At 53.8% G+C, this 25,679-nt stretch overlaps 2 protein-coding genes across 3 annotated transcripts in view; both read left to right on the plus strand.

Annotated features, from left to right (window-relative positions):
• LOC137362547 (serine/threonine-protein kinase 36-like) overlaps positions 1–22,009 on the plus strand; it is a 95,375-nt gene extending 73,366 nt beyond the window's left edge. The window contains exons 2-3 of the mRNA XM_068026935.1: positions 13,605–14,336; positions 17,880–22,009. Coding sequence (XP_067883036.1) covers positions 13,605–14,336; positions 17,880–18,053 — 906 coding nt within the window. The 3' untranslated portion in view covers positions 18,054–22,009. The remainder of the gene's footprint in view (positions 1–13,604; positions 14,337–17,879) is intronic.
• A 438-nt stretch (positions 22,010–22,447) lies between these two features.
• LOC137362556 (CD209 antigen-like protein C) overlaps positions 22,448–25,679 on the plus strand; it is a 14,508-nt gene continuing 11,276 nt past the window's right edge. The window contains exon 1 of one of the 2 annotated variants that reach the window (XM_068026950.1): positions 22,448–22,527. The gene's annotated coding sequence lies outside the window, so the exon portion shown is untranslated. Of the gene's footprint in view, positions 22,528–23,057; positions 23,177–25,679 lie in introns of those variants that run through there. The other variant, XM_068026949.1, reaches the window with a different exon arrangement.

Consider the following 25,679-nt stretch of genomic DNA (forward strand, 5'->3'; position numbering starts at 1 on the left):
GACACACACTGACACAGAGACATTCTCCCTCTCTCAGAGACACTCTCACACAGAGACACTCTCCCTCTCTCAGAGACACTCTCACACAGAGACACTCTCCCTCTCAGACACACAATCACAGAGACACTCTCCCTCTCTCAGACACACACACTGACACAGAGACATTCTCCCTCTCTCAGACACACACACTCACACAGAGACACTCTCCCTCTCTCGGATACACACACTGACACAGAGACACTCTCCCTCTCTCAGACACACACACTGACAGAGAGACACTCTCCCTCTCTCAGACACACACACTGACACAGAGACACTCTCCCTCTCTCGGACACACATACTGACACAGAGACACTCTCCCTCTCTCAGACACACACACTGACACAGAGACACTCTCCCTCTCTCAGACACACACACTGACACAGAGACACTCTCCCTCTCTCAGACACACACACTGACACAGAGACACTCTCCCTCTCTCAGACACACACACTGACACAGAGACACTCTCCCTCTCTCAGCCACACACACTGACACAGAGAGACACTCTCCCTCTCTCGGATACACACACTCACACAGAGAGAGACACTCTCCCTCTCTCAGAGACACTCTCACACAGAGACACTCTCCCTCTCAGACACACACACTGACACAGAGACACTCTCCCTCTCTCAGACACACACACTGACACAGAGAGACACTCTCCCTCTCTCGGATACACACACTCACACAGAGAGACACTCTCCCTCTCTCAGACACACACACTGACACAGAGACACTCTCCCTCTCTCGGACACACACACTGACACAGAGACACTCTCCCCCTCTCAGACACACACACTGACACAGAGACACTCTCCCTCTCTCAGACACACACACTGACACAGAGACACAGAGACACTCTCCCTCTCTCAGACACACACACTGACACAGAGACACTCTCCCTCTCTCAGACACACACACTGACACAGAGACACTCTCCCTCTCTCAGAGACACACACTCACACAGAGAGACACTCTCCCTCTCTCGGATACACACACTCACACAGAGAGAGACACTCTCCCTCTCTCAGAGACACTCTCACACAGAGACACTCTCCCTCTCAGACACACACACTGACACAGAGACACTCTCCCTCTCTCAGACACACACACTGACACAGAGAGACACTCTCCCTCTCTCGGATACACACACTCACACAGAGAGACACTCTCCCTCTCTCAGACACACACACTGACACAGAGACACTCTCCCTCTCTCGGACACACACACTGACACAGAGACACTCTCCCCCTCTCAGACACACACACTGACACAGAGACACTCTCCCTCTCTCAGACACACACACTGACACAGAGACACAGAGACACTCTCCCTCTCTCAGACACACACACTGACACAGAGACACTCTCCCTCTCTCAGACACACACACTGACACAGAGACACTCTCCCTCTCTCAGACACACACACTGACACAGAGAGACACTCTCCCTCTCTCGGATACACACACTCACACAGAGAGAGACACTCTCCCTCTCTCAGAGACACACTGACACAGAGACACTCTCCCTCTCTCAGAGACACACACTCACACAGAGAGACACTCTCCCTCTCTCAGAGACACACACTCACACAGAGACACTCTCCCTCTCTCAGAGACACACTGACACAGAGACACTCTCCCTCTCTCAGAGACACACACACTCACAGAGAGACACTCTCCCTCTCTGAGACACACACTCACAGAGAGACACTCTCCCTCTCTCAGACACACACACTGACACAGAGACATTCTCCCTCTCTGAGACACACACTCACACAGAGACACTCTCCCTCTCTCAGAGACACTCTCACACAGAGACACTCCCTCTCTCAGAGACAAACACTGACACAGAGACATTCTCCCTCTCTCAGAGACACTCTCACAGAGACACTCTACCTCTCTCAGATACACACACTCACACAGAGGCACTCTCCCTCTCTCAGAGACACTCTCACACAGAGACACTCTCCCTCTCAGACACACACACTGACACAGAGACACTCTCACACAGAGACACTCTCCCTCTCTCAGACACACACACTGACACAGAGACATTCTCCCTCTCTCAGACACACACACTGACACAGAGACACTCTCCCTCTCTCAGACACACACACTGACACAGAGACATTCTCCCTCTCTCAGACACACACACTGACACAGAGACATTCTCCCTCTCTCAGACACACACACTGACACAGAGACACTCTCCCTCTCTCAGACACACACACTCACACACAGAGACACTCTCCCTCTCTCAGACACACACACTGACACAGAGACACTCTCCCTCTCTCAGAGACACACACTCACACAGAGACACTCTCCCTCTCTCAGAGACACTCTCACACAGAGACACTCTCCCTCTCAGACACACACACTGACACAGAGACACTCTCCCTCTCTCCGAGACACTCTCACACAGAGACACTCTCCCTCTCTCAGACACACACACTGACACAGAGACATTCTCCCTCTCTCAGACACACACACTGACACAGAGACACTCTCCCTCTCTCAGACACACACACTGACACAGAGACATTCTCCCTCTCTCAGACACACACACTGACACAGAGACACTCTCCCTCTCTCAGACACACACACTCACACACAGAGACATTCTCTCTCTCTCAGACACACACACTGACACAGAGACACTCTCCCTCTCTCAGAGACACACACTCACACAGAGAGAGACACTCTCCCTCTCTCAGAGACACTCTCACACAGAGACACTCTCCCTCTCTGAGACACACACTGACACAGTGAGACACTCTCCTTCTCTGAGACACACACTCACACAGACACTCTCCCTCTCTCAGATACACACACTCACACAGAGACACTCTCCCTCTCTCAGAGACACACTCACAGAGACAGTCTCCCTCTCTGAGACACACTCACACAGAGAGACACTCTCCCTCTCTCAGAGACACACACTGACACAGAGAGACACTCTCCCTCTCTCAGAGACACACACTCACACAGAGACACTCTCCCTCACACACACACACTCTCCCTCTCTCAGAGACACACACTCACACACACACACTCTCCCTCACACACACACACACTCCCTCACACACACACACTCTCCCTCACACACACACACTCTCCCTCTCTCAGAGACACTCTCCCTCTCTCAGAGACACTCTCCCTCTCTCAGAGACACTCTCCCTCTCTCAGAGACACTCTCTCTCTCTCAGAGACACACACTCACACAGAGACACTCTCCCTCTCAGATACACACACTGACACAGAGACACTCTCCCTCTCTCAGAGACACTCTCACACAGAGACACTCTCCCTCTCTCAGAGACACACACTCACACAGATAGACACTCTCCCTCTCTCAGAGACACTCTCCCTCTCTCAGAGACACACACTCACACAGAGAGACACTCTCCCTCTCTCAGAGACACTCTCACACAGAGACACTCTCCCTCTCTCAGACACACACACTGACACAGAGACATTCTCCCTCTCTCAGAGACACACACTCACACAGAGAGACACTCTCCCTCTCTCAGAGACACTCTCCCTCTCTCAGAGACACACACTCACACAGAGACACTCTCCCTCTCAGATACACACACTCACACAGAGACACTCTCCCTCTCTCAGACACACACACTGACACAGAGACACTCTCCCTCTCTCAGAGACACTCTCACACAGAGACACTCCCTCTCTCAGAGACAAACACTGACACAGAGACATTCTCCCTCTCTCAGAGACACTCTCACACAGAGACACTCTAACTCTCTCAGATACACACACTCACACAGAGACACTCTCCCTCTCTCAGAGAAACTCTCACACAGAGACACTCTCCCTCTCAGACACACACACTGACACAGAGACACTCTCCCTCTCTCAGAGACACACTGACACAGAGACACTCTCCCTCTCTCAGACACACACACTGACACAGAGACATTCTCCCTCTCTCAGACACACACACTGACACAGAGACATTCTCCCTTTCTCAGACACACACACTGACACAGAGACACTCTCCCTCTCTCAGACACACACACTCACACACAGAGACACTCTCCCTCTCTCAGACACACACACTGACACAGAGACACTCTCCCTCTCTCAGAGACACACACTCACACAGAGAGAACACTCTCCCTCTCTCAGAGACACTCTCACACAGAGACACTCTCCCTCTCAGACACACACACTGACACAGAGACACTCTCCCTCTCTCAGAGACACTCTCACACAGAGACACTCTCCCTCTCTCAGACACACACACTGACACAGAGACATTCTCCCTCTCTCAGACACACACACTCACACACAGAGACACTCTCCCTCTCTCAGACACACACACTGACAGAGACACTCTCCCTCTCTCAGACACACACACTCACACACAGAGACACTCTCCCTCTCTCAGACACACACACTCACACACAGAGACACTCTCCCTCTCTCAGAGACACACACTGACACAGAGACATTCTCCCTCTCTCAGAGACACTCTCACACAGAGACACTCTCCCTCTCTCAGAGACACTCTCACACAGAGACACTCTCCCTCTCAGACACACAATCACAGAGACACTCTCCCTCTCTCAGACACACACACTGACACAGAGACATTCTCCCTCTCTCAGACACACACACTCACACAGAGACACTCTCCCTCTCTCGGATACACACACTGACACAGAGACACTCTCCCTCTCTCAGACACACACACTGACAGAGAGACACTCTCCCTCTCTCAGACACACACACTGACACAGAGACACTCTCCCTCTCTCGGACACACATACTGACACAGAGACACTCTCCCTCTCTCAGACACACACACTGACACAGAGACACTCTCCCTCTCTCAGACACACACACTGACACAGAGACACTCTCCCTCTCTCAGACACACACACTGACACAGAGACACTCTCCCTCTCTCAGACACACACACTGACACAGAGACACTCTCCCTCTCTCAGCCACACACACTGACACAGAGAGACACTCTCCCTCTCTCGGATACACACACTCACACAGAGAGAGACACTCTCCCTCTCTCAGAGACACTCTCACACAGAGACACTCTCCCTCTCAGACACACACACTGACACAGAGACACTCTCCCTCTCTCAGACACACACACTGACACAGAGAGACACTCTCCCTCTCTCGGATACACACACTCACACAGAGAGACACTCTCCCTCTCTCAGACACACACACTGACACAGAGACACTCTCCCTCTCTCGGACACACACACTGACACAGAGACACTCTCCCCCTCTCAGACACACACACTGACACAGAGACACTCTCCCTCTCTCAGACACACACACTGACACAGAGACACAGAGACACTCTCCCTCTCTCAGACACACACACTGACACAGAGACACTCTCCCTCTCTCAGACACACACACTGACACAGAGACACTCTCCCTCTCTCAGAGACACACACTCACACAGAGAGAACACTCTCCCTCTCTCAGAGACACTCTCACACAGAGACACTCTCCCTCTCAGACACACACACTGACACAGAGACACTCTCCCTCTCTCAGAGACACTCTCACACAGAGACACTCTCCCTCTCTCAGACACACACACTGACACAGAGACATTCTCCCTCTCTCAGACACACACACTCACACACAGAGACACTCTCCCTCTCTCAGACACACACACTGACAGAGAGACACTCTCCCTCTCTCAGACACACACACTGACACAGAGACACTCTCCCTCTCTCGGACACACATACTGACACAGAGACACTCTCCCTCTCTCAGACACACACACTGACACAGAGACACTCTCCCTCTCTCAGACACACACACTGACACAGAGACACTCTCCCTCTCTCAGACACACACACTGACACAGAGACACTCTCCCTCTCTCAGACACACACACTGACACAGAGACACTCTCCCTCTCTCAGCCACACACACTGACACAGAGAGACACTCTCCCTCTCTCGGATACACACACTCACACAGAGAGAGACACTCTCCCTCTCTCAGAGACACTCTCACACAGAGACACTCTCCCTCTCAGACACACACACTGACACAGAGACACTCTCCCTCTCTCAGACACACACACTGACACAGAGAGACACTCTCCCTCTCTCGGATACACACACTCACACAGAGAGACACTCTCCCTCTCTCAGACACACACACTGACACAGAGACACTCTCCCTCTCTCGGACACACACACTGACACAGAGACACTCTCCCCCTCTCAGACACACACACTGACACAGAGACACTCTCCCTCTCTCAGACACACACACTGACACAGAGACACAGAGACACTCTCCCTCTCTCAGACACACACACTGACACAGAGACACTCTCCCTCTCTCAGAGACACACACTCACACAGACACTCTCCCTCTCTCAGATACACACACTCACACAGAGACACTCTCCCTCTCTCAGAGACACACTCACAGAGACAGTCTCCCTCTCTGAGACACACTCACACAGAGAGACACTCTCCCTCTCTGAGACACACACTGACACAGAGAGACACTCTCCCTCTCTCAGAGACACACACTCACACAGAGACACTCTCCCTCTCTCAGAGACACACACTCACACACACACACTCTCCCTCACACACACACACTCTCCCTCTCTCAGAGACACACACTCACACAGAGACACACACTCATTTAGAGACACTCTCCCTCTCTCAGTTACACTCAATCACACAGAGAGACACTCTCCCTCTCTGTCAGAGACACTCTCCCTCTCTGTCAGAGACACTCTCCCTCTCTCAGAGACACTCTCCCTCTCTCAGAGACACTCTCCCTCTCTCAGAGACACTCTCCCTCTCTCAGAGACACTCTCCCTCTCTCAGAGACACTCTCCCTCTCTCTGAGACACTCTCTCTCTCTCTCTCTCAGAGACACACACTCACACAGAGACACTCTCCCTCTCAGATACACACACTCACACAGAGACACTCTCCCTCTCTCAGAGACACTCTCCCTCTCTCAGAGACACTCTCCCTCTCTCAGAGACACTCTCCCTCTCTCAGAGACACTCTCCCTCTCTCAGAGACACTCTCCCTCTCTCAGAGACACTCTCCCTCTCTCAGAGACACTCTCCCTCTCTCAGAGACACACACTCACACAGAGACACACACTCACACAGAGACACTCTCTCTCTCTCAGAGACACACACACACACAGAGACACTCTCCCTCTCAGATACACACACTGACACAGAGACACTCTCCCTCTCTCAGAGACACTCTCACACAGAGACACTCTCCCTCTCTCAGAGACACACACTCACACAGAGAGACACTCTCCCTCTCTCAGAGACACTCTCCCTCTCTCAGACACACACACTGACACAGAGACATTCTCCCTCTCTCAGAGACACACACTCACACAGAGAGACACTCTCCCTCTCTCAGAGACACTCTCCCTCTCTCAGAGACACTCTCCCTCTCTCAGAGACACACACTCACACAGAGACACTCTCCCTCTCAGATACACACACTCACACAGAGACACTCTCCCTCTCTCAGAGACACTCTCACACAGAGACACTCCCTCTCTCAGAGACAAACACTGACACAGAGACATTCTCCCTCTCTCAGAGACACACACTCACACAGAGACACTCTCCCTCTCTCAGAGACACTCTCACACAGAGACACTCTCCCTCTCAGACACACACACTGACACAGAGACACTCTCCCTCTCTCAGAGACACTCTCACACAGAGACACTCTCCCTCTCTCAGACACACACACTGACACAGAGACATTCTCCCTCTCTCAGACACACACACTGACACAGAGACACTCTCCCTCTCTCAGACACACACACTGACACAGAGACATTCTCCCTCTCTCAGACACACACACTGACACAGAGACACTCTCCCTCTCTCAGACACACACACTCACACACAGAGACACTCTCCCTCTCTCAGACACACACACTGACACAGAGACACTCTCCCTCTCTCAGAGACACACACTCACACTGAGAGAGACACTCTCCCTCTCTCAGAGACACTCTCACACAGAGACACTCTCCCTCTCAGACACACACACTGACACAGAGACACTCTCCCTCTCTCAGAGACACACACACTCACAGAGAGACACTCTCCCTCTCTCAGACACACACACTGACACAGAGACATTCTCCCTCTCTCAGACACACACACTGACACAGAGACACTCTCCCTCTCTCAGACACACACACTCACACACAGAGACACTCTCCCTCTCTCAGACACACACACTGACACAGAGACACTCTCCCTCTCTCAGACACACACACTCACACACAGAGACACTCTCCCTCTCTCAGACACACACACTCACACACACAGACACTCTCCCTCTCTCAGAGACACACACTGACACAGAGACATTCTCCCTCTCTCAGAGACACTCTCACAGAGACACTCTCCCTCTCTCAGAGACACTCTCACACAGAGACACTCTCCCTCTCAGACACACAATCACAGAGACACTCTCCCTCTCTCAGACACACACACTGACACAGAGACATTCTCCCTCTCTCGGACACACACACTCACACAGAGACACTCTCCCTCTCTCGGATACACACACTGACACAGAGACACTCTCCCTCTCTCAGACACACACACTGACAGAGAGACATTCTCCCTCTCTCAGACACACACACTGACAGAGAGACACTCTCCCTCTCTCAGACACACACACTGACACAGAGACACTCTTCCTCTCTCGGACACACACACTGACACAGAGACACTCTCCCTCTCTCAGACACACACACTGACACAGAGACACTCTCCCTCTCAGACACACACACTGACACAGAGACACTCTCCCTCTCTCAGACACACACACTGACACAGAGACACTCTCCCTCTCTCAGACACACACACTGACACAGAGAGACACTCTCCCTCTCTCGGATACACACACTCACACAGAGAGAGACACTCTCCCTCTCTCAGAGACACTCTCACACAGAGACACTCTCCCTCTCAGACACACACACTGACACAGAGACACTCTCCCTCTCTCAGACACACACACTGACACAGAGAGACACTCTCCCTCTCTCGGATACACACACTCACACAGAGAGACACTCTCCCTCTCTCAGACACACACACTCACACAGAGACACTCTCCCTCTCTCGGACACACACACTGACACAGAGACACTCTCCCTCTCTCAGACACACACACTGACACAGAGACACTCTCCCTCTCTCAGACACACACACTGACACAGAGACACTCTCCCTCTCTCAGACACACACTCTCCCTCTCTCGGATACACACACTCACACAGAGAGAGACACTCTCCCTCTCTCAGAGACACTCTCACACAGAGACACTCTCCCTCTCAGACACACACACTGACACAGAGACACTCTCCCTCTCTCAGACACACACACTGACACAGAGAGACACTCTCCCTCTCTCGGATACACACACTCACACAGAGAGACACTCTCCCTCTCTCAGAGACACACTGACACAGAGACACTCTCCCTCTCTCAGAGACACACACTCACACAGAGAGACACTCTCCCTCTCTCAGAGACACACACTCACACAGAGACACTCTCCCTCTCTCAGAGACACACTGACACAGAGACACTCTCCCTCTCTCAGAGACACACACACTCACAGAGAGACACTCTCCCTCTCTGAGACACACACTCACAGAGAGACACTCTCCCTCTCTCAGACACACACACTGACACAGAGACATTCTCCCTCTCTCAGAGACACACACTCACACAGAGAGACACTCTCCCTCTCTCAGAGACACTCTCCCTCTCTCAGAGACACTCTCCCTCTCTCAGAGACACTCTCCCTCTCTCAGAGACACTCTCCCTCTCTCAGAGACACACACTCACACAGAGACACTCTCCCTCTCAGATACACACACTCACACAGAGACACTCTCCCTCTCTCAGACACACACTGACACAGAGACACTCTCCCTCACTCAGAGACACTCTCACACAGAGACACTCCCTCTCTCAGAGACAAACACTGACACAGAGACATTCTCCCTCTCTCAGAGACACTCTCACACAGAGACACTCTACCTCTCTCAGATACACACACTGACACAGAGACACTCTCCCTCTCTCAGAGACACTCTCACACAGAGACACTCTCCCTCTCTCAGAGACACACACTGACACAGAGACATTCTCCCTCTCTCAGACACACACACTGACACAGAGACACTCTCCCTCTCTCAGACACACACACTGACACAGAGACATTCTCCCTCTCTCAGACACACACACTGACACAGAGACACCCTCCCTCTCTCAGACACACACACTCACACACAGAGACACTCTTCCTCTCTCAGACACACACACTGACACAGAGACACTCTCCCTCTCTCAGAGACACACACTCACACAGAGAGAGACACTCTCCCTCTCTCAGAGACACTCTCACACAGAGACACTCTCCCTCTCAGACACACACACTGACACAGAGACACTCTCCCTCTCTCAGAGACACTCTCACACAGAGACACTCTCCCTCTCTCAGACACACACACTGACACAGAGACATTCTCCCTCTCTCAGACACACACACTGACACAGAGACACACACACTGACACAGAGACACTCTCCCTCTCTCAGACACACACACTCACACACAGAGACACTCTCCCTCTCTCAGACACACACACTCACACAGAGACACTCTCCCTCTCAGACACACAATCACAGAGACACTCTCCCTCTCTCAGACACACACACTGACACAGAGACATTCTCCCTCTCTCAGACACACACACTCACACAGAGACACTCTCCCTCTCTCGGATACACACACTGACACAGAGACACTCTCCCTCTCTCAGACACACACACTGACACAGAGACATTCTCCCTCTCTCAGACACACACACTGACAGAGAGACACTCTCCCTCTCTCAGACACACACACTGACACAGAGACACTCTCCCTCTCTCGGACACACACACTGACACAGAGACACTCTCCTTCTCTCAGACACACACACTGACACAGAGACACTCTCCCTCTGTCAGACACACACACTGACACAGAGACACTCTCCCTCTCTCAGACACACACACTGACACAGAGACACTCTCCCTCTCTCAGACACACACACTGACACAGAGAGACACTCTCCCTCTCTCGGATACACACACTCACACAGAGAGAGACACTCTCCCTCTCTCAGAGACACTCTCACACAGAGACACTCTCCCTCTCAGACACACACACTGACACAGAGAGACACTCTCCCTCTCTCGGATACACACACTCACACAGAGAGACACTCTCCCTCTCTCAGACACACACACTGACACAGAGACACTCTCCCTCTCTCGGACACACACACTGACACAGAGACATTCTCCCTCTCTCAGACACACACACTCACACAGAGACACTCTCCCTCTCTCAGACACACACACTGACACAGAGACAGTCTCCCTCTCTCAGACACACACACTGACAGAGAGACACTCTCCCTCTCTCAGACACACACACTGACACAGAGACACTCTCCCTCTCTCGGACACACACACTGACACAGAGACACTCTCCCTCTCTCAGACACACACACTGACACAGAGACACTCTCCCTCTCTCAGACACACACACTGACACAGAGACACTCTCCCTCTCTCAGACACACACACTGACACAGAGAGACACTCTCCCTCTCTCGGATACACACACTCACACAGAGAGAGACACTCTCCCTCTCTCAGAGACACTCTCACACAGAGACACTCTCCCTCTCAGACACACACACTGACACAGAGAGACACTCTCCCTCTCTCGGATACACACACTGACACAGAGACACTCTCCCTCTCTCAGACACACACACTGACACAGAGACACTCTCCCTCTCTCAGACACACACACTGACACAGAGACACTCTCCCTCTCTCAGAGACACACACTCACACAGAGACACTCTCCCTCTCTCAGACACACACACTGACACAGAGACACTCTCCCTCTCTCAGAGACACACACTCACACAGAGACACTCTCCCTCTCTCAGAGACACACACTCACACAGAGACACTCTCCCTCTCTCAGACACACACACTGACACAGAGACACTCTCCCTCTCTCAGAGACACACACTCACACAGAGAGACACTCTCCCTCTCTCAGCGACACACACTCACACAGAGAGACACTCTCCCTCTCTCAGAGACACACACTCACAGAGAGACACTCTCCCTCTCTCAGAGACACACACTGACAGAGAGAGACACTCTCCCTCTCTCAGAGACACACACTCACACAGAGAGACACTCTCCCTCTCTCAGAGACACACACTCACAGAGAGACACTCTCCCTCTCTCAGAGACACACTCACACAGAGAGACACTCTCCCTCTCTCAGACACACACTCACACACAGAGAGACACTCTCCCTCTCTCAGAGACACACTCACACAGAGAGACACTCTCCCTCTCTCAGAGACACACACTGACACAGAGACACTCTCCCTCTCTCAGAGACACACACTGACACAGAGACACTCTCCCTCTCTCAGAGACACACACTCAGACAGAGAGACACTCTCCCTCTCTCAGACACACACACTGACACAGAGACACTCTCCCTCTCTCAGACACACACACTGACACAGAGACACTCTCCCTCTCTCAGACACACACACTGACACAGAGACACTCTCCCTCTCTCAGAGACACACACACTGACACAGAGACACTCTCCCTCTCTCAGATACACACACTGACACAGAGACACTCTCCCTCTCTCAGATACACACACTGACACAGAGACACTCTCCCTCTCTCAGAGACACACACTGACACAGTGACACTCTCCCTCTTTCAGAGACACACACTGACACAGAGACACTCTCCCTCTCTCAGAGACACACACTGACACAGAGACACTCTCCCTCTCTCAGACACACACACTGACACAGAGACACTCTCCTTCTCTCAGAGACACACACTGACACAGAGACACTCTCCCTCTCTCAGAGACACACACTCACACAGAGACACTCTCCCTCTCTCACACACACACACTCACACAGAGACACTCTCCCTCTCTCACACACACACACATGACGGTCATTGAACCAATATCTCTGATGATTTGCGTTCGCCCTGTGGGGAGACTGCAGCTCTAGTGTGTCTACTGATCAAATGCATTCTTGTAATATTTTAACAGCATCTCTCTTCTCTCTCCCTTTCTGTCTCTCCTTCTCCCTTTCTCTTCCTCCCCTCTCCCCACTCTCATCTCTGCCTCTCTCTCTCCCCCAAATCTTTCTTGGTGTCTCTTTTCCTCACTGTCACTTTCTTGCCCCTCACCTCTCCCCCGTCTCTCTCTCTCTCCCGTACCTCTGTCTGTCTGTCCCACTCTCTGCCCCCTGAATCTTTCTTGATGTCTCGGTCTCTCTCTTTCCCTCTCTTCTCCCACACCTCTGTGTGTCTGTCTGTCTGTCTCCCCACCTCTGCGTTTCTCTTCCTCTCTCTCTCTCCCCGCATCCCCCTGTCTCTCTCCCAGGTGATTCTGCATCGTCTGCCTCTGCCCTTGGCCGAGATCCCGGTGAGCCTGCTTTGTCGGTTGACACTGAGCGGCGAAGCGTTTGTGGACCAGTTTGTCAGCTCGTGGCACCCGGGCGAGGCCTCAGCCTACCTCAGCGCCCTCCTGCAGTCCCAGGAGACCCCCACGATCGCCGAGCTGCTGTCCCTCCTGGGTCAGGTGGCCAGGGCTTCAGGACAAAACCTGCCCTTCCTGACCGCCACCCTGGGCGGGCCCGGCCTGTCCTACCAGCCCCTGCAACAGGCCCTGGATCACCACGACAAGTCGGTGAGGGCCAAAGCCTGCGGCCTAGCGGGCAAGCTGCTTGGCCAGGGCCAGGGCGGGGACCGGCTGCTGGAGAAGGTGCTGGAACGGCTGTGGGACGACGACCCCGCAGTCAGGGGCTCGGCCAGCTTTGCTGCTGGCAACGCGGCCTACAGGGCAGGCTCGGCCCCGCAAGCACAGGCCGCCCTGGTCCCAGCCCTGCCCAGGATCGTGGGACTGCTGGATGACCCGAGGCCTAGGACCCGGCGAAACGCGGCCTCTGCCCTGGGCAACCTGGGCTCAGGCTCAGGCCAGCTGGGCCGAGGCCTACTGCGGGCTGGAGCCCCCCAACACCTCCTGGAGCTGGCCTGCCGAGACAGCCAGGCCTGCGTGAGGGAGGCAGCCCTGGCAGCGCTACGGGCCATGTCACAGTGGCCCCAGGTACGAGAGGTGAGTGCCGGGAGGGGTGTACAGTGTGGGGGAGGTGGAGGGGACTTGGGGAAGCAGGAAGGGCCCTGGGTCTTCAGCAGAAATGATGAAAATCATTGAGAGGGAAGAGAGTGGCACCTCCCCAGATACAGGAGTGAGAGAGAGAGAGGGGTCAGAGGCACCTCGCCAGATACAGGAGTGTGAGAGAGAGGGGTTAGAGGCACCTCCCCAGATACAGGAGTGTGAGAGAGGGGGGTCAGAGGCACCTCGCCAGATACAGGAGTGTGAGAGAGAGGGGTTAGAGGCACCTCCCTAGATACAGGAGTGTGAGAGAGAGGGGGGCTAGAGGGACCTCCGCAGATACAGGACTGTGAGAGAGAGGGGGGCTAGAGGCACCTCCCCAGATACAGGAGTGAGAGAGAGAAGGGGGCTAGAGGGACCTCCGCTGATACAGGAGTGAGAGAGAGAGGGGCGAGAGGCACCTCCCCAGATACAGGAGTGTGAGAGAGAGAGAGGGGCTAGAGGCACCTCCCCAGATACAGGAGCAAGAGAGAGAGGGGGTTAGAGGGACCTCCCCAGATACAGGAGTGTGAGAGAGAGAGAGAGGGGCAAGAGGCACCTCCCCAGATACAGGAGCGTGAGAGAGAGAGAGGGGCGAGAGGCACCTCCCCAGATACAGGAGTGTGAGAGAGGGGCTGGAGGCACCTCCCCAGATACAGGAGCGAGAGAGAGAGGGGGTTAGAGGAACCTCCCCAGATACAGGAGCGAGAGAGAGAGAGGGGGTTAGAGGAACCTCCCCAGATACAGGAGTGTGAGAGAGAGAGAGAGGCAAGAGGCACCTCCCCAGATACATGAGTGTGAGAGAGAGAGAGGGGCTAGAGGCACCTCCCCAGATACAGGAGCGTGAGAGAGAGAGAGGGGCGAGAGGCACCTCCCCAGATACAGAAGCGTGAGAGAGAGAGAGGGGCGAGAGGCACCTCCCCAGATACAGGAGCGTGAGAGAGAGAGAGGGGCGAGAGGCACCTCCCCAGATACAGGAGCGTGAGAGAGAGAGAGGGGCGAGAGGCACCTCCCCAGATACAGGAGCGTGAGAGAGAGGGGGTTAGAGGCACCTCCCCAGATACAGGAGCGTGAGAGAGAGGGGGTTAGAGGGACCTCCCCAGATACAGGAGTGTGAGAGAGAGAGAGGGGCGAGAGGCACCTCCCCAGATACAGGAGCGTGAGAGAGAGAGAGGGGCTAGAGGCACCTCTCCAGATACAGGAGTGAGAGAGGGGGTTAGAGGCACCTCCTCAGATACAGGACTGTGAGAGAGAGGGGGTTAGAGGGACCTCCCCAGATACAGGACTGTGAGAGAGAAGGGGGCTAGAGAGACCTCCCCAGATACAGGAGTGTGAGAGAAGGGGGCTAGAGGGACCTCCCCAGATACAGGAGTGTGAGAGAGAGGGGTTAGAGGCACCTCCCCAGATACAGGAGTGTGAGAGAGGGGGGTCAGAGGCACCTCGCCAGATACAGGAGTGTGAGAGAGAGGGGTTAGAGGCACCTCCCTAGATACAGGAGTGTGAGAGAGAGGGGGGCTAGAGGGACCTCCGCAGATACAGGACTGTGAGAGAGAGGGGGGCTAGAGGCACCTCCCCAGATACAGGAGTGAGAGGGAAGGGGGCTAGAGGCACCTCCCCAGATACAGGAGTGAGAGAGAGAAGGGGGCTAGAGGGACCTCCGCTGATACAGGAGTGAGAGAGAGAGGGGCGAGAGGCACCTCCCCAGATACAGGAGTGTGAGAGAGAGAGAGGGGCTAGAGGCACCTCCCCAGATACAGGAGCAAGAGAGAGAGGGGATTAGAGGGACCTCCCCAGATACAGGAGTGTGAGAGAGAGAGAGAGGGGCAAGAGGCACCTCCCCAGATACAGGAGTGTGAGAGAGGGGCTGGAGGCACCTCCACAGATACAGGAGCGAGAGAGAGAGAGGGGGTTAGAGGAACCTCCCCAGATACAGGAGTGTGAGAGAGAGAGAGAGGCAAGAGGCACCTCCCCAGATACAGGAGTGTGAGAGAGAGAGAGGGGCTAGAGGCACCTCCCCAGATACAGGAGCGTGAGAGAGAGAGAGGGGCGAGAGGCACCTCCCCAGATACAGAAGCGTGAGAGAGAGGGGGTTAGAGGCACCTCCCCAGATACAGGAGCGTGAGAGAGAGGGGGTTAGAGGGACCTCCCCAGATACAGGAGTGTGAGAGAGAGAGAGAGAGGCTAGAGGCACCTCCCCAGATACAGGAGTGTGAGAGAGAGAGAGGGGCGAGAGGCACCTCCCCAGATACAGGAGCGTGAGAGAGAGAGAGGGGCTAGAGGCACCTCTCCAGATACAGGAGTGAGAGAGGGGGTTAGAGGCACCTCCTCAGATACAGGACTGTGAGAGAGAAGGGGGCTGGAGGGACCTCCCCAGATACAGGAGTGTGAGAGAGAGGGGGTTAGAGGGACCTCCCCAGATACAGGACTGTGAGAGAGAAGGGGGCTAGAGGGACCTCCCCAGATACAGGAGTGTGAGAGAAGGGGGCTAGAGGGACCTCCCCAGATACAGGAGTGTGAGAGAGAGGGGGTTAGAGGCACCTCCCCAGATACAGGACTGTGAGAGAGAAGGGGGCTAGAGGGACCTCCCCAGATACAGGAGTGTGAGAGAGAGAGGGGGCTAGAGGGACCTCCGCAGATACAGGAGCGTGAGAGAGAAGGGGGCTAGAGGGACCTCCCCAGATACAGGAGTGTGAGAGAGGGGGTTAGAGGGACCGCCCCAGATACAGGAGTGTGAGAGAGGGGGTTAGAGGCACCTCCCCAGATACAGGTGTGAGAGAGGGAGTTAGAGGGACCTCCCCAGATACAGGAGTGAGAGAGAGAGGGAGTTAGAGGGACCTATGCAGATACAGGAGTGAGAGAGAGAGGGGTTTCGCGGGACCTCCCCAGATACAGGAGCATGAGAGAGAGGGGTTAGAGGCACCTCCCCAGATACTGGAGTGTGAGAGAGGGGTTAGAGGGACCTCCCCAGATACAGGAGTGTGAGAGAGGGGTTAGAGGGACCTCCCCAGATACAGGAGTGTGAGAGAGAGGGGTTAGAGGCACCTCCCCAGATACAGGAGCGTGAGAGAGAGGGGTTAGAGGCACCTCCCCAGATACTGGAGTGTGTGAGAGGGGTTAGAGGGACCTCCCCAGATACAGGAGCGTGAGAGAGAGGGGTTAGAGGCACCTCCCCAGATACTGGAGTGTGAGAGAGGGGTTTAGCGGGACCTCCCCAGATACAGGAGCGTGAGAGAGAGGGGGTTAGAGGCACCTCCCCAGATACAGGAGTGTGAGAGAGGGGGTTAGAGGCACCTCCCCAGATACAGGAGTGTGAGAGAGGGGGTTAGAGGCACCTCCCCAGATACAGGAGTGTGAGAGAGAGGGTTAGAGGGACCTCCCCAGATACAGGAGTGTGAGAGAGAGGTTAGAGGGACCTCCCCAGATACAGGAGTGTGAGAGAGGGGTTAGAGGGTTCCCCATGCCCCTGACTGACTGTGCATTGTTTAAATGTCTCCCCCTGCCCAGGTGCTGATTTCGTTGAGATCTTGTGAGAAGCTCTCCGTCATGTGTCAGCGTATGGAACAGAAAGCCACGCTGTCTGGAACGGGCAGTGTGGTCAGTCCGAGGAGCTCCGCTCACACCCTGCTCCATCACTGCAACAGACTGCGGGACGCCCTGACACCTACACTCAGTGACTGAGCAGCCCGGCAACCGACACAACCAGGAGTTTGGGGAATGTGCACTGGCCCGGGGAGAGGGGCCGGGGACCAGGAATCCATTTATCTCCTTCCATTGGAGAGATGTTTGAAGTGTTAATCAGTCAGACGCTGCGTCTCTGATCTGCTGCAGTTTGTATTTCACACCCAAAGTCAGAATTCCATTTCTCCAGTGCCTTTCTCCAAGTGTGCTGGCTGTTGGAATGTACGGAACGCACAGCAAGATCCCACAAACACTCCGATAATACATCGATCAGCTGATTTAAAAAAAACGATTTTGATCAATAAATATTGGACACCAAAGAGATGGAGCTTCTGAATGTCTGGGAGTGCGGCACTCCCTCACGATCAGAATCCCAGTGTCATATGAAACCCCTCGCCGAATGTAAGTCAGTCCATGACTGTCACGGTGAGACACCACAGATCCAGATTTATTACAAGACTGCTGTACTCTGGCACCTTTACTTCTCGGGAGAAGGTCCACAATTGATCACGTCAACTCGCCAGATATGTGGGGGGGGGGGGGGGGCGGGAAGGGGGCGTGTCCTCAGTTCCCCCTCCCACAGTCCAGCGCAGTGTAGGGGAGGTGGGAGGAGGTGCAGCGGTGCCACCCTGGGCCGCCGAATTGGAGTTGGCAGCCGGGAGGTTGGGGCAGTTCTTACGAACATGCCCCACCTCCCTACAGACATGGCACCGCACCCCGTCCAAGGTCCAGAAGACGCGGTCGGCCGTCCCCTGGAATTCTACATAAAAGTGGCCCTCTGTCACCTCCTCCCGCGCCAGCTGCATGAATAACTGGCGGCGCAAGGAGTACACGTGTCGGAGGCTGTTCTCCCGAAGACCGAGCGGGACTGGGGTGAGCCCCGTCTTTACCTCCCCCAGATGGTGCAGGTGGGGAAGGAGGAGCTCACCAGGAATGAAGGGCGGGACATTGGATAGAATGAGCCTTTGCGCAGTGGCCTCCAGGGGGTCCACTGGCAGAAAGGTCCCGCCCACGGTGAGCCCCTTGTTCAGAGCCAGGGACACCGCCCGCTCGGTCCTCAGGAACAACACTGCCTTCCCGTACATTTTAGAGGCTGCAACAATGGCCGAAGGGCCGACAACCTCGGCCATTGCTTTCACGCATGCCTCGATAGTCATGTTCGGGTGGACGTAGCTCTTGACCCCATGCTTCGATGTTAATAAAGCAAATGGTGACGGGGCAACAGGTGCAGCTACAGCAGCCGCAGCAGCATATGAACGGGAAGGCCCCGCCACCGGCGAAGAGGGGCTTGCCATGGGGTCGCAGAGCTATGCCCACCCCCAAGAAACAAAGCACACGACAGTTTTCTTTAACACAAACAATATGATGGGGGAGGTGGGGATGGGAATAGAGGAGGATAGGGTTGAAAAGGACAAGGAGAGGAGAGGATAGGTGGCCGAGTGATGGAAGAGAGAGAACAGCTGCGAGGATGTTACAGTTCACTTGGTGGTTGGAGCACCTTCCTGCAGAGTCTACAGTTCAATCTTCCAGTTAGGGGAGGGTTCTTCGCCCGGGACGGCTAGAGCCGCCCGGTTCTCTCCCTTTTCTGTTGTTGTATAAGGATTTTCTTCAGCCGGGCAGCTCCAGCCGTCCCGAGCCACACAGCTGGGGGTGGGGAGGGAGCCCCTTTTGTGCAGGATGGCAGATAAACACAAGAGCTAGTACAGGGGCTCCCGATAGAATTTGGCAGCCCCACCCCTGGATCTTCCGGTGCCTCCTCCCTCCCCCAACAGTCCAAACAACCAACAGTTCTCTGGTGCTCCAACACCCACCTCTCCAAAATGACTTGCAGGTCTTCTTAATCGTTGAAAAAGTGCAACAGTTCCACAGTAAATGCAGCTGTCTCCACTCGATAGTCACCTCTTTGCAGTTCTTCCACTCTCCACTCTGCAATTGGTGCAGCTGCTCCCCCTGATTGCTGGCAGGAAGTGCTCCAAATTGACCAGCCAATCCCAGTGCTGTACCTGTCCTGGGAGTGTTTGATGGGGACAGTGCAGAGGGAGCTTTACTCTGTATCTAACCCCCGTACTGTACTTGTCCTGGGAGTGTTTGATGGGGGCCTGGGAGTGTTTGATGGGGGACAGTGTAGAGGGAGCTTTACTCTGTATCTAACCCCCGTACTGTACCTGTCCTGGGAGTGTTTGATGGGGGACAGTGTAGAGGGAGCTTTACTCTGTATCTAACCCCCGTACTGTACCTGTCCTGGGAGTGTTTGATGGGGGACAGTGTAGAGGGAGCTTTACTCTGTATCTAACCCCCGTACTGTACCTGTCCTGGGAGTGTTTGATGGGGACAGTGTAGAGGGAGCTTTACTCTGTATCTAACCCCCGTGCTGTACCTGTCCTGGGAGTGTTTGATGGGGGACAGTGTAGAGGGAGCTTTACTCTGTATCTAACCCCTGTACTGTACCTGTCCTGGAAGTGTTTGATGGGGACAGTGTAGAGGGAACTTTACTCTGTATCTAACCCCCGTGCTGTACCTGTCCTGGGAGTGTTTGATGGGGGACAGTGTAGAGGGAGCTTTACTCTGTATCTAACCCCCGTACTGTACCTGTCCTGGGAGTGTTTGATGGGGGACAGTGTGGAGGGAGCTTTACTCTGTATCTAACCCCCGTACTGTACCTGTCCTGGGAGTGTTTGATGGGGGACAGTGTAGAGGGAGCTTTACTCTGTATCTAACCCCCGTACTCTACCTATCCTGGGAGTGTTTGATGGGGGACAGTGTGGAGGGAGCTTTACTCTGTATCTAACCCCCGTACTGTACCTGTCCTGGGAGTGTTTGATGGGGGACAGTGTAGAGGGAGCTTTACTCTGTATGTAACCCCTGTGCTCTGATTGGTGTTCAGAAGCGTGATGCGGATGACCCCTTCCGCACCTTAATGACCAGGCCAGCTTTGATGAGGGAAATCCTCGAGAAGAGGGCGAAATGACCTGAATTGCCAATTGCAGAAGAATCTGAAGGAGGTGATGACGGAGAGTGAGAATCTCATCAGCGAGCTGGAGACGGAACTGCAGGGGATGATTGAGGACTTCCTTTGTGATTACGAAGTGATTCTCAAGGCCAGCTGGCTCAAACTGATCATTTTGCATCTGCCAACACTTTTTTTCAATCCTGAAGGGTGGATTTGACTGGCTGAAACCTCTATTCTCAAAAGGCTAACAATCAGCTGACACCCCATTGGGTTGAGCCAGGAGTCACATCAGTGCAAACAACAAACTGCCTCGGAGGTGACTGGTTTCCAGACACCAAACTCGAGGCGATGCCCAGACTGAGAGACCCCACTCGATCTGTGTTAACATTCACAACTCCTCTGCTTCTCTCCAATGTCTGAAACCTTTTCTTTCACTAACATAACACTGAGAATTCCTCCTTGAAGTGGTGCATGGGGATGTCTGATGGATGTTAGGACTTCCCGCTCGTACCGGGTTTTCTGTGAAGCAAATGCATTCTCAAAATCATTGAGAATAAAATCCTGTGTCAAAGATTCCAATCCGTGATCCTGGTCTGTCCTTCATTTCATGTTGACAATTCCCAGCTGTACTTCCGGGAGCTTCATTCCCAGTTTCTGAATTACCAGGGCCTGTGTTCAAACCTCCATTATCCCAGGTCCCAAACTCGACAGTTCCCAATACAGAGGGAGTGTGCACGATCGGAGGGTCAGTACTGAGGGAGTGCTGCACTGTCAGAGGGTCAGTACAGAGGGAGTGCCGCACTGTCGGAGGGTCAGTACTGAGGGAGCGCCGCACTGTCGGAGGGTCAGTACTGAGGGAGCGCCACACTGTCGGAAGGTCAGTACTGAGGGAGTGTTGCACTGTCGGAGGGAGTGTTGCACTGTCGGAGGGTCAGTACTGAGGGAGCGCCGCACTGTCGGAAGGTCAGTACTGAGGGAGTGCCGCACTGTCGGAGGGTCAGTACTGAGGGAGTGCCGCACTGTCGGAGGGTCAGTACTGAGGGAGTGCCGCACTGTCAGAGGGTCAGTACTGAGGGAGTGCCGCACTGTTGGAAGGTCAGTACTGAGGGAGTGCCGCACTGTTGGAGGGTCAGTACTGAGGGAGCGCCGCACTGTCGGAGGGTCAGTACTGAGGGAGTGTCACACTGTCGGAGGGTCAGTACTGAGGGAGTGCCGCACTGTCGGAGGGTCAGTACTGAGGGAGTGCCGCACTGTCGGAGGGTCAGTACTGAGGGAGTGCCGCACTGTCGGAGGGTCAGTACTGAGGGAGTGCCGCACTGTCGGAGGGTCAATACTGAGGGAGCGCCGCACTGTCGGAGGGTCAGTACTGAGGGAGCGCCGCACTGTCGGAGGGTCAGTACTGAGGGAGTGCCGCACTGTCGGAGGGTCAGTACTGAGGGAGTGCCGCACTGTCGGAGGGTCAGTACTGAGGGAGTGCCGCACTGTCGGAGGGTCAGTACTGAGGGAGCGCCACACTGTCGGAAGGTCAGTACTGAGGGAGTGCCGCACTGTCGGAGGGTCAGTACTGAGGGAGTGCCACACTGTCGGAGCGTCAGTACTGAGGGAGTGCCGCACTGTCGGAAGGTCAGTACTGAGGGAGTGCCGCACTGTCGGAGGGTCAGTACTGAGGGAGTGCCACACTGTCGGAAGGTCAGTACTGAGGGAGTGCCGCACTGTCGGAGGGTCAGTACTGAGGGAGTGCCACACTGTCGGAAGGTCAGTACTGAGGAAGTGTTGCACTGTGGGAGGTTCAGTACTGAGGGAGTGCCACACTGTCGGAGGGTCAGTACTGAGGGAGTGTCGGAGGGTCAGTACTGAGGGAGTGCCGCACTGTCGGAGGGTCAGTACTGAGAGAGTGCCGCACTGTTGGAGGGTCATTACTGAGGGAGTGCCGCACTGTCGGAGGGTCAGTACTGAGGGAGCGCCGCACTGTCGGAGGGTCAGTACTGAGGGAGCGCCGCACTGTCGGAGGGTCAGTACTGAGGGGAGCTGCTGGATTGAGGAGTGCAATGTGAAGTATGGGTACTGAATACTGAATGGTGGAACAGTATCGAAGGGCTGAATAGCCTCCTCCTGCTCCTATTTCTCATGTTCTGATCAGACCAGCAGACGTACGTGGAGCCACAGGACATCGGTGAGGTTTTAAATGATTACTTTTCATCTGTGTTCACTATGGAGAAGGACAATGTTGTTGTAGAGATCAGGGAGGGCGATTGTGATATACTTGAACATATTAGCATTGAAAGGGAGGAAATATTAGCTGTTTTAATGGGCTTAAAAGTGGATAAATCCCCAGGACCGGATGAGATGTATCCCAGGATGTTATGTGAAGCAAGGGAGGAGATAGCAGGGGCTCTGACACAAATTTTCAAATCCTCTCTGGCCACAGGAGAGGTACCAGAGGACTGGAGGACAGTGAATGTGGTACCATTATTCAAGAAGGGTAGCAGGGATAAACCAGGTAATTACAGGTCGGTGAGTCTAACATCAATGGTAGGGAAACTATTGGAAAAAATTCTGAGAGACAGGATTAATCTCCATTTGGAGAGGCAGGGATTAATCAGGGATAGTCAGCATGGCTTTGTCAGGGGGAGATCGTGTCTAACTAACTTGATTGAATTTTTTGAGACGGTGACTAGGTGTGTAGATGAGGGTAAAGCAGTTGATGTAGTCTACATGGACTTCAGTAAGGCTTTTAATAAGGTCCCACATGGGAGATTGGTTAAGAAGGTAAGAGCCCATGGGATCCAGGGCAATTTGGCAAATTGGATCCAAAATTGGCTTAGTGACAGGAGGCAGAGGGTGATGGTCGAGGTTTGTTTTTGCGAGTGGAAGCCTGTGACCAGTGGTGTACCACAGGGATCGGTGCTGGGACCCTTGCTGTTTGTAGTGTACATTAATGATTCAGATGTGAATATCGGAGGTATGATCAGTAAGTTCGCAGATGACACGAAAATTGGTGGTGTTGTAAATAGTGAGGAGGAAAGCCTTCGATTACAGGATGATATAGATGGGCTGGTAAGATGGGCGGAGCAGTGGCAAACGGAGTTTAATCCTGAGAAGTGTGAGGTGATGCATTTTGAGAGGACTAACAAGGCAAGGGAATATACAATGGATGGTCGGACTCTAGGAAGTACAGAGGGTCAGAGGGACCTTGGTGTACTTGTCCATAGATCACTGAAGGCAGCAGCACAGGTAGATAAGGTGGTTAGGAAGGCATATGGGATACTTGCCTTTATTAGCCGAGGCATAGAATGTAAGAGCAGGGAGGTTATGATGGAGCTGTATAAAACACTAGTTAGACCACAGCTGGAGTACTGTGTACAGTTCTGGTCACCACACTATGGGAAGGATGTGATTGCACTGGAGAGGGTGCAGAGGAGATTCACCAGGATGTTACCTGGGCTGGAGCATTTCAGCTATGAAGAGAGACTGGATAGGCTCGGGTTGTTTTCCTTAGAGCAGAGAAGGCTGAGGAGGGACCTGATTGAGGTCAGGCCGACATCATCAGTTGGTGAATACAATAATAATGCCAAGATGGTTAATGCAGCTCAGAGTCTCGCCCTTCGAGACTGCTCCGTCACTCAATAAGATCATGGTGGATCTGACTGTGTGTTCAACTCCACTTCCCTGTCAGTCCCTCATCACCCTCGACTCCCTTGTCGATCAAATATCTGTCTAACTCAGCCTTGAATATATTCAATGACCCAAACTCCACTGCTCACTGGGGAAGTGAAATCCAAAGATTTCTGAGAGAAAATATTTCTCCTCACCTCTGTCTTAAATCGGAGAACTTATTTTAAATGTGTTTGCTGGTTCTAGTCTCTCCCACAAGGGGACACATCCTCTCAGCATCCACCCTGTCAATTCCCCTCAAAAAGATCCTCATGAGATAACCCACTCATCCCAGGAATCCGTCGTGTGAAGCTGGTCTGAACTGCGTCTACCACGTGGCTGTAACACAGGACTGGAGACTCTCACACAATTTACAACAAGCAGGATCTCACGGTGGCCGCAGGGAGAGTCCGATGTTCCCAATTTAATTGGCGATCAACCGCGATAGTTCTCAGTGAATTCCGACCAATATTTTGCCAACCGAGCACCGTATATCTGGAGGTGAGGGACGGGGCGAAAGTCAGTCAAAGTTGAGAGGAGATTTGATCGAGAGGTTCAAAGTGAGGAGGGGTCTGGACAGAGTAGACAGGGAGAGACTGTTCCCATTGGTGAAGGGTCGGGAAGCAGAGGGCACCGATTTGAAGCGATTGGCAAAACAAGCGGAGGCGACCCGAGGGGAAATCTTTTTGACGCAGGGAGCGGTTCAGATCAGGAATGAGCCGCCCGAGAGCGAGGTGGAGGCAGATTCAGTCACGGCTTTCAAAAGGGAATCAGGCAATTAAATGACGAGAAAAGATTTGCAGGGCTGCGGAGAAAGGGCGGGGGAAGTGGGACTGGGCGAGGTGCTCTCGCAGAGGGCTGGCACGGACACGAGGGGCCGAACGGCCTCCTTCTCTGTTGGAACCATTGCAGCAATTTAAATTCTCCCCAGCTGCTGCTGTGGGATCTGAACTCAAGCCTCAGGATGGTTCGTCTAGGCCGGAGGGTAAATAATCCAATAACATCAGCATTGTGATAGTGTT

Source organism: Heterodontus francisci, unplaced genomic scaffold (genome assembly GCF_036365525.1).
Source record: "Heterodontus francisci isolate sHetFra1 unplaced genomic scaffold, sHetFra1.hap1 HAP1_SCAFFOLD_545, whole genome shotgun sequence".
Lineage (NCBI taxonomy): Eukaryota > Metazoa > Chordata > Chondrichthyes > Heterodontiformes > Heterodontidae > Heterodontus > Heterodontus francisci.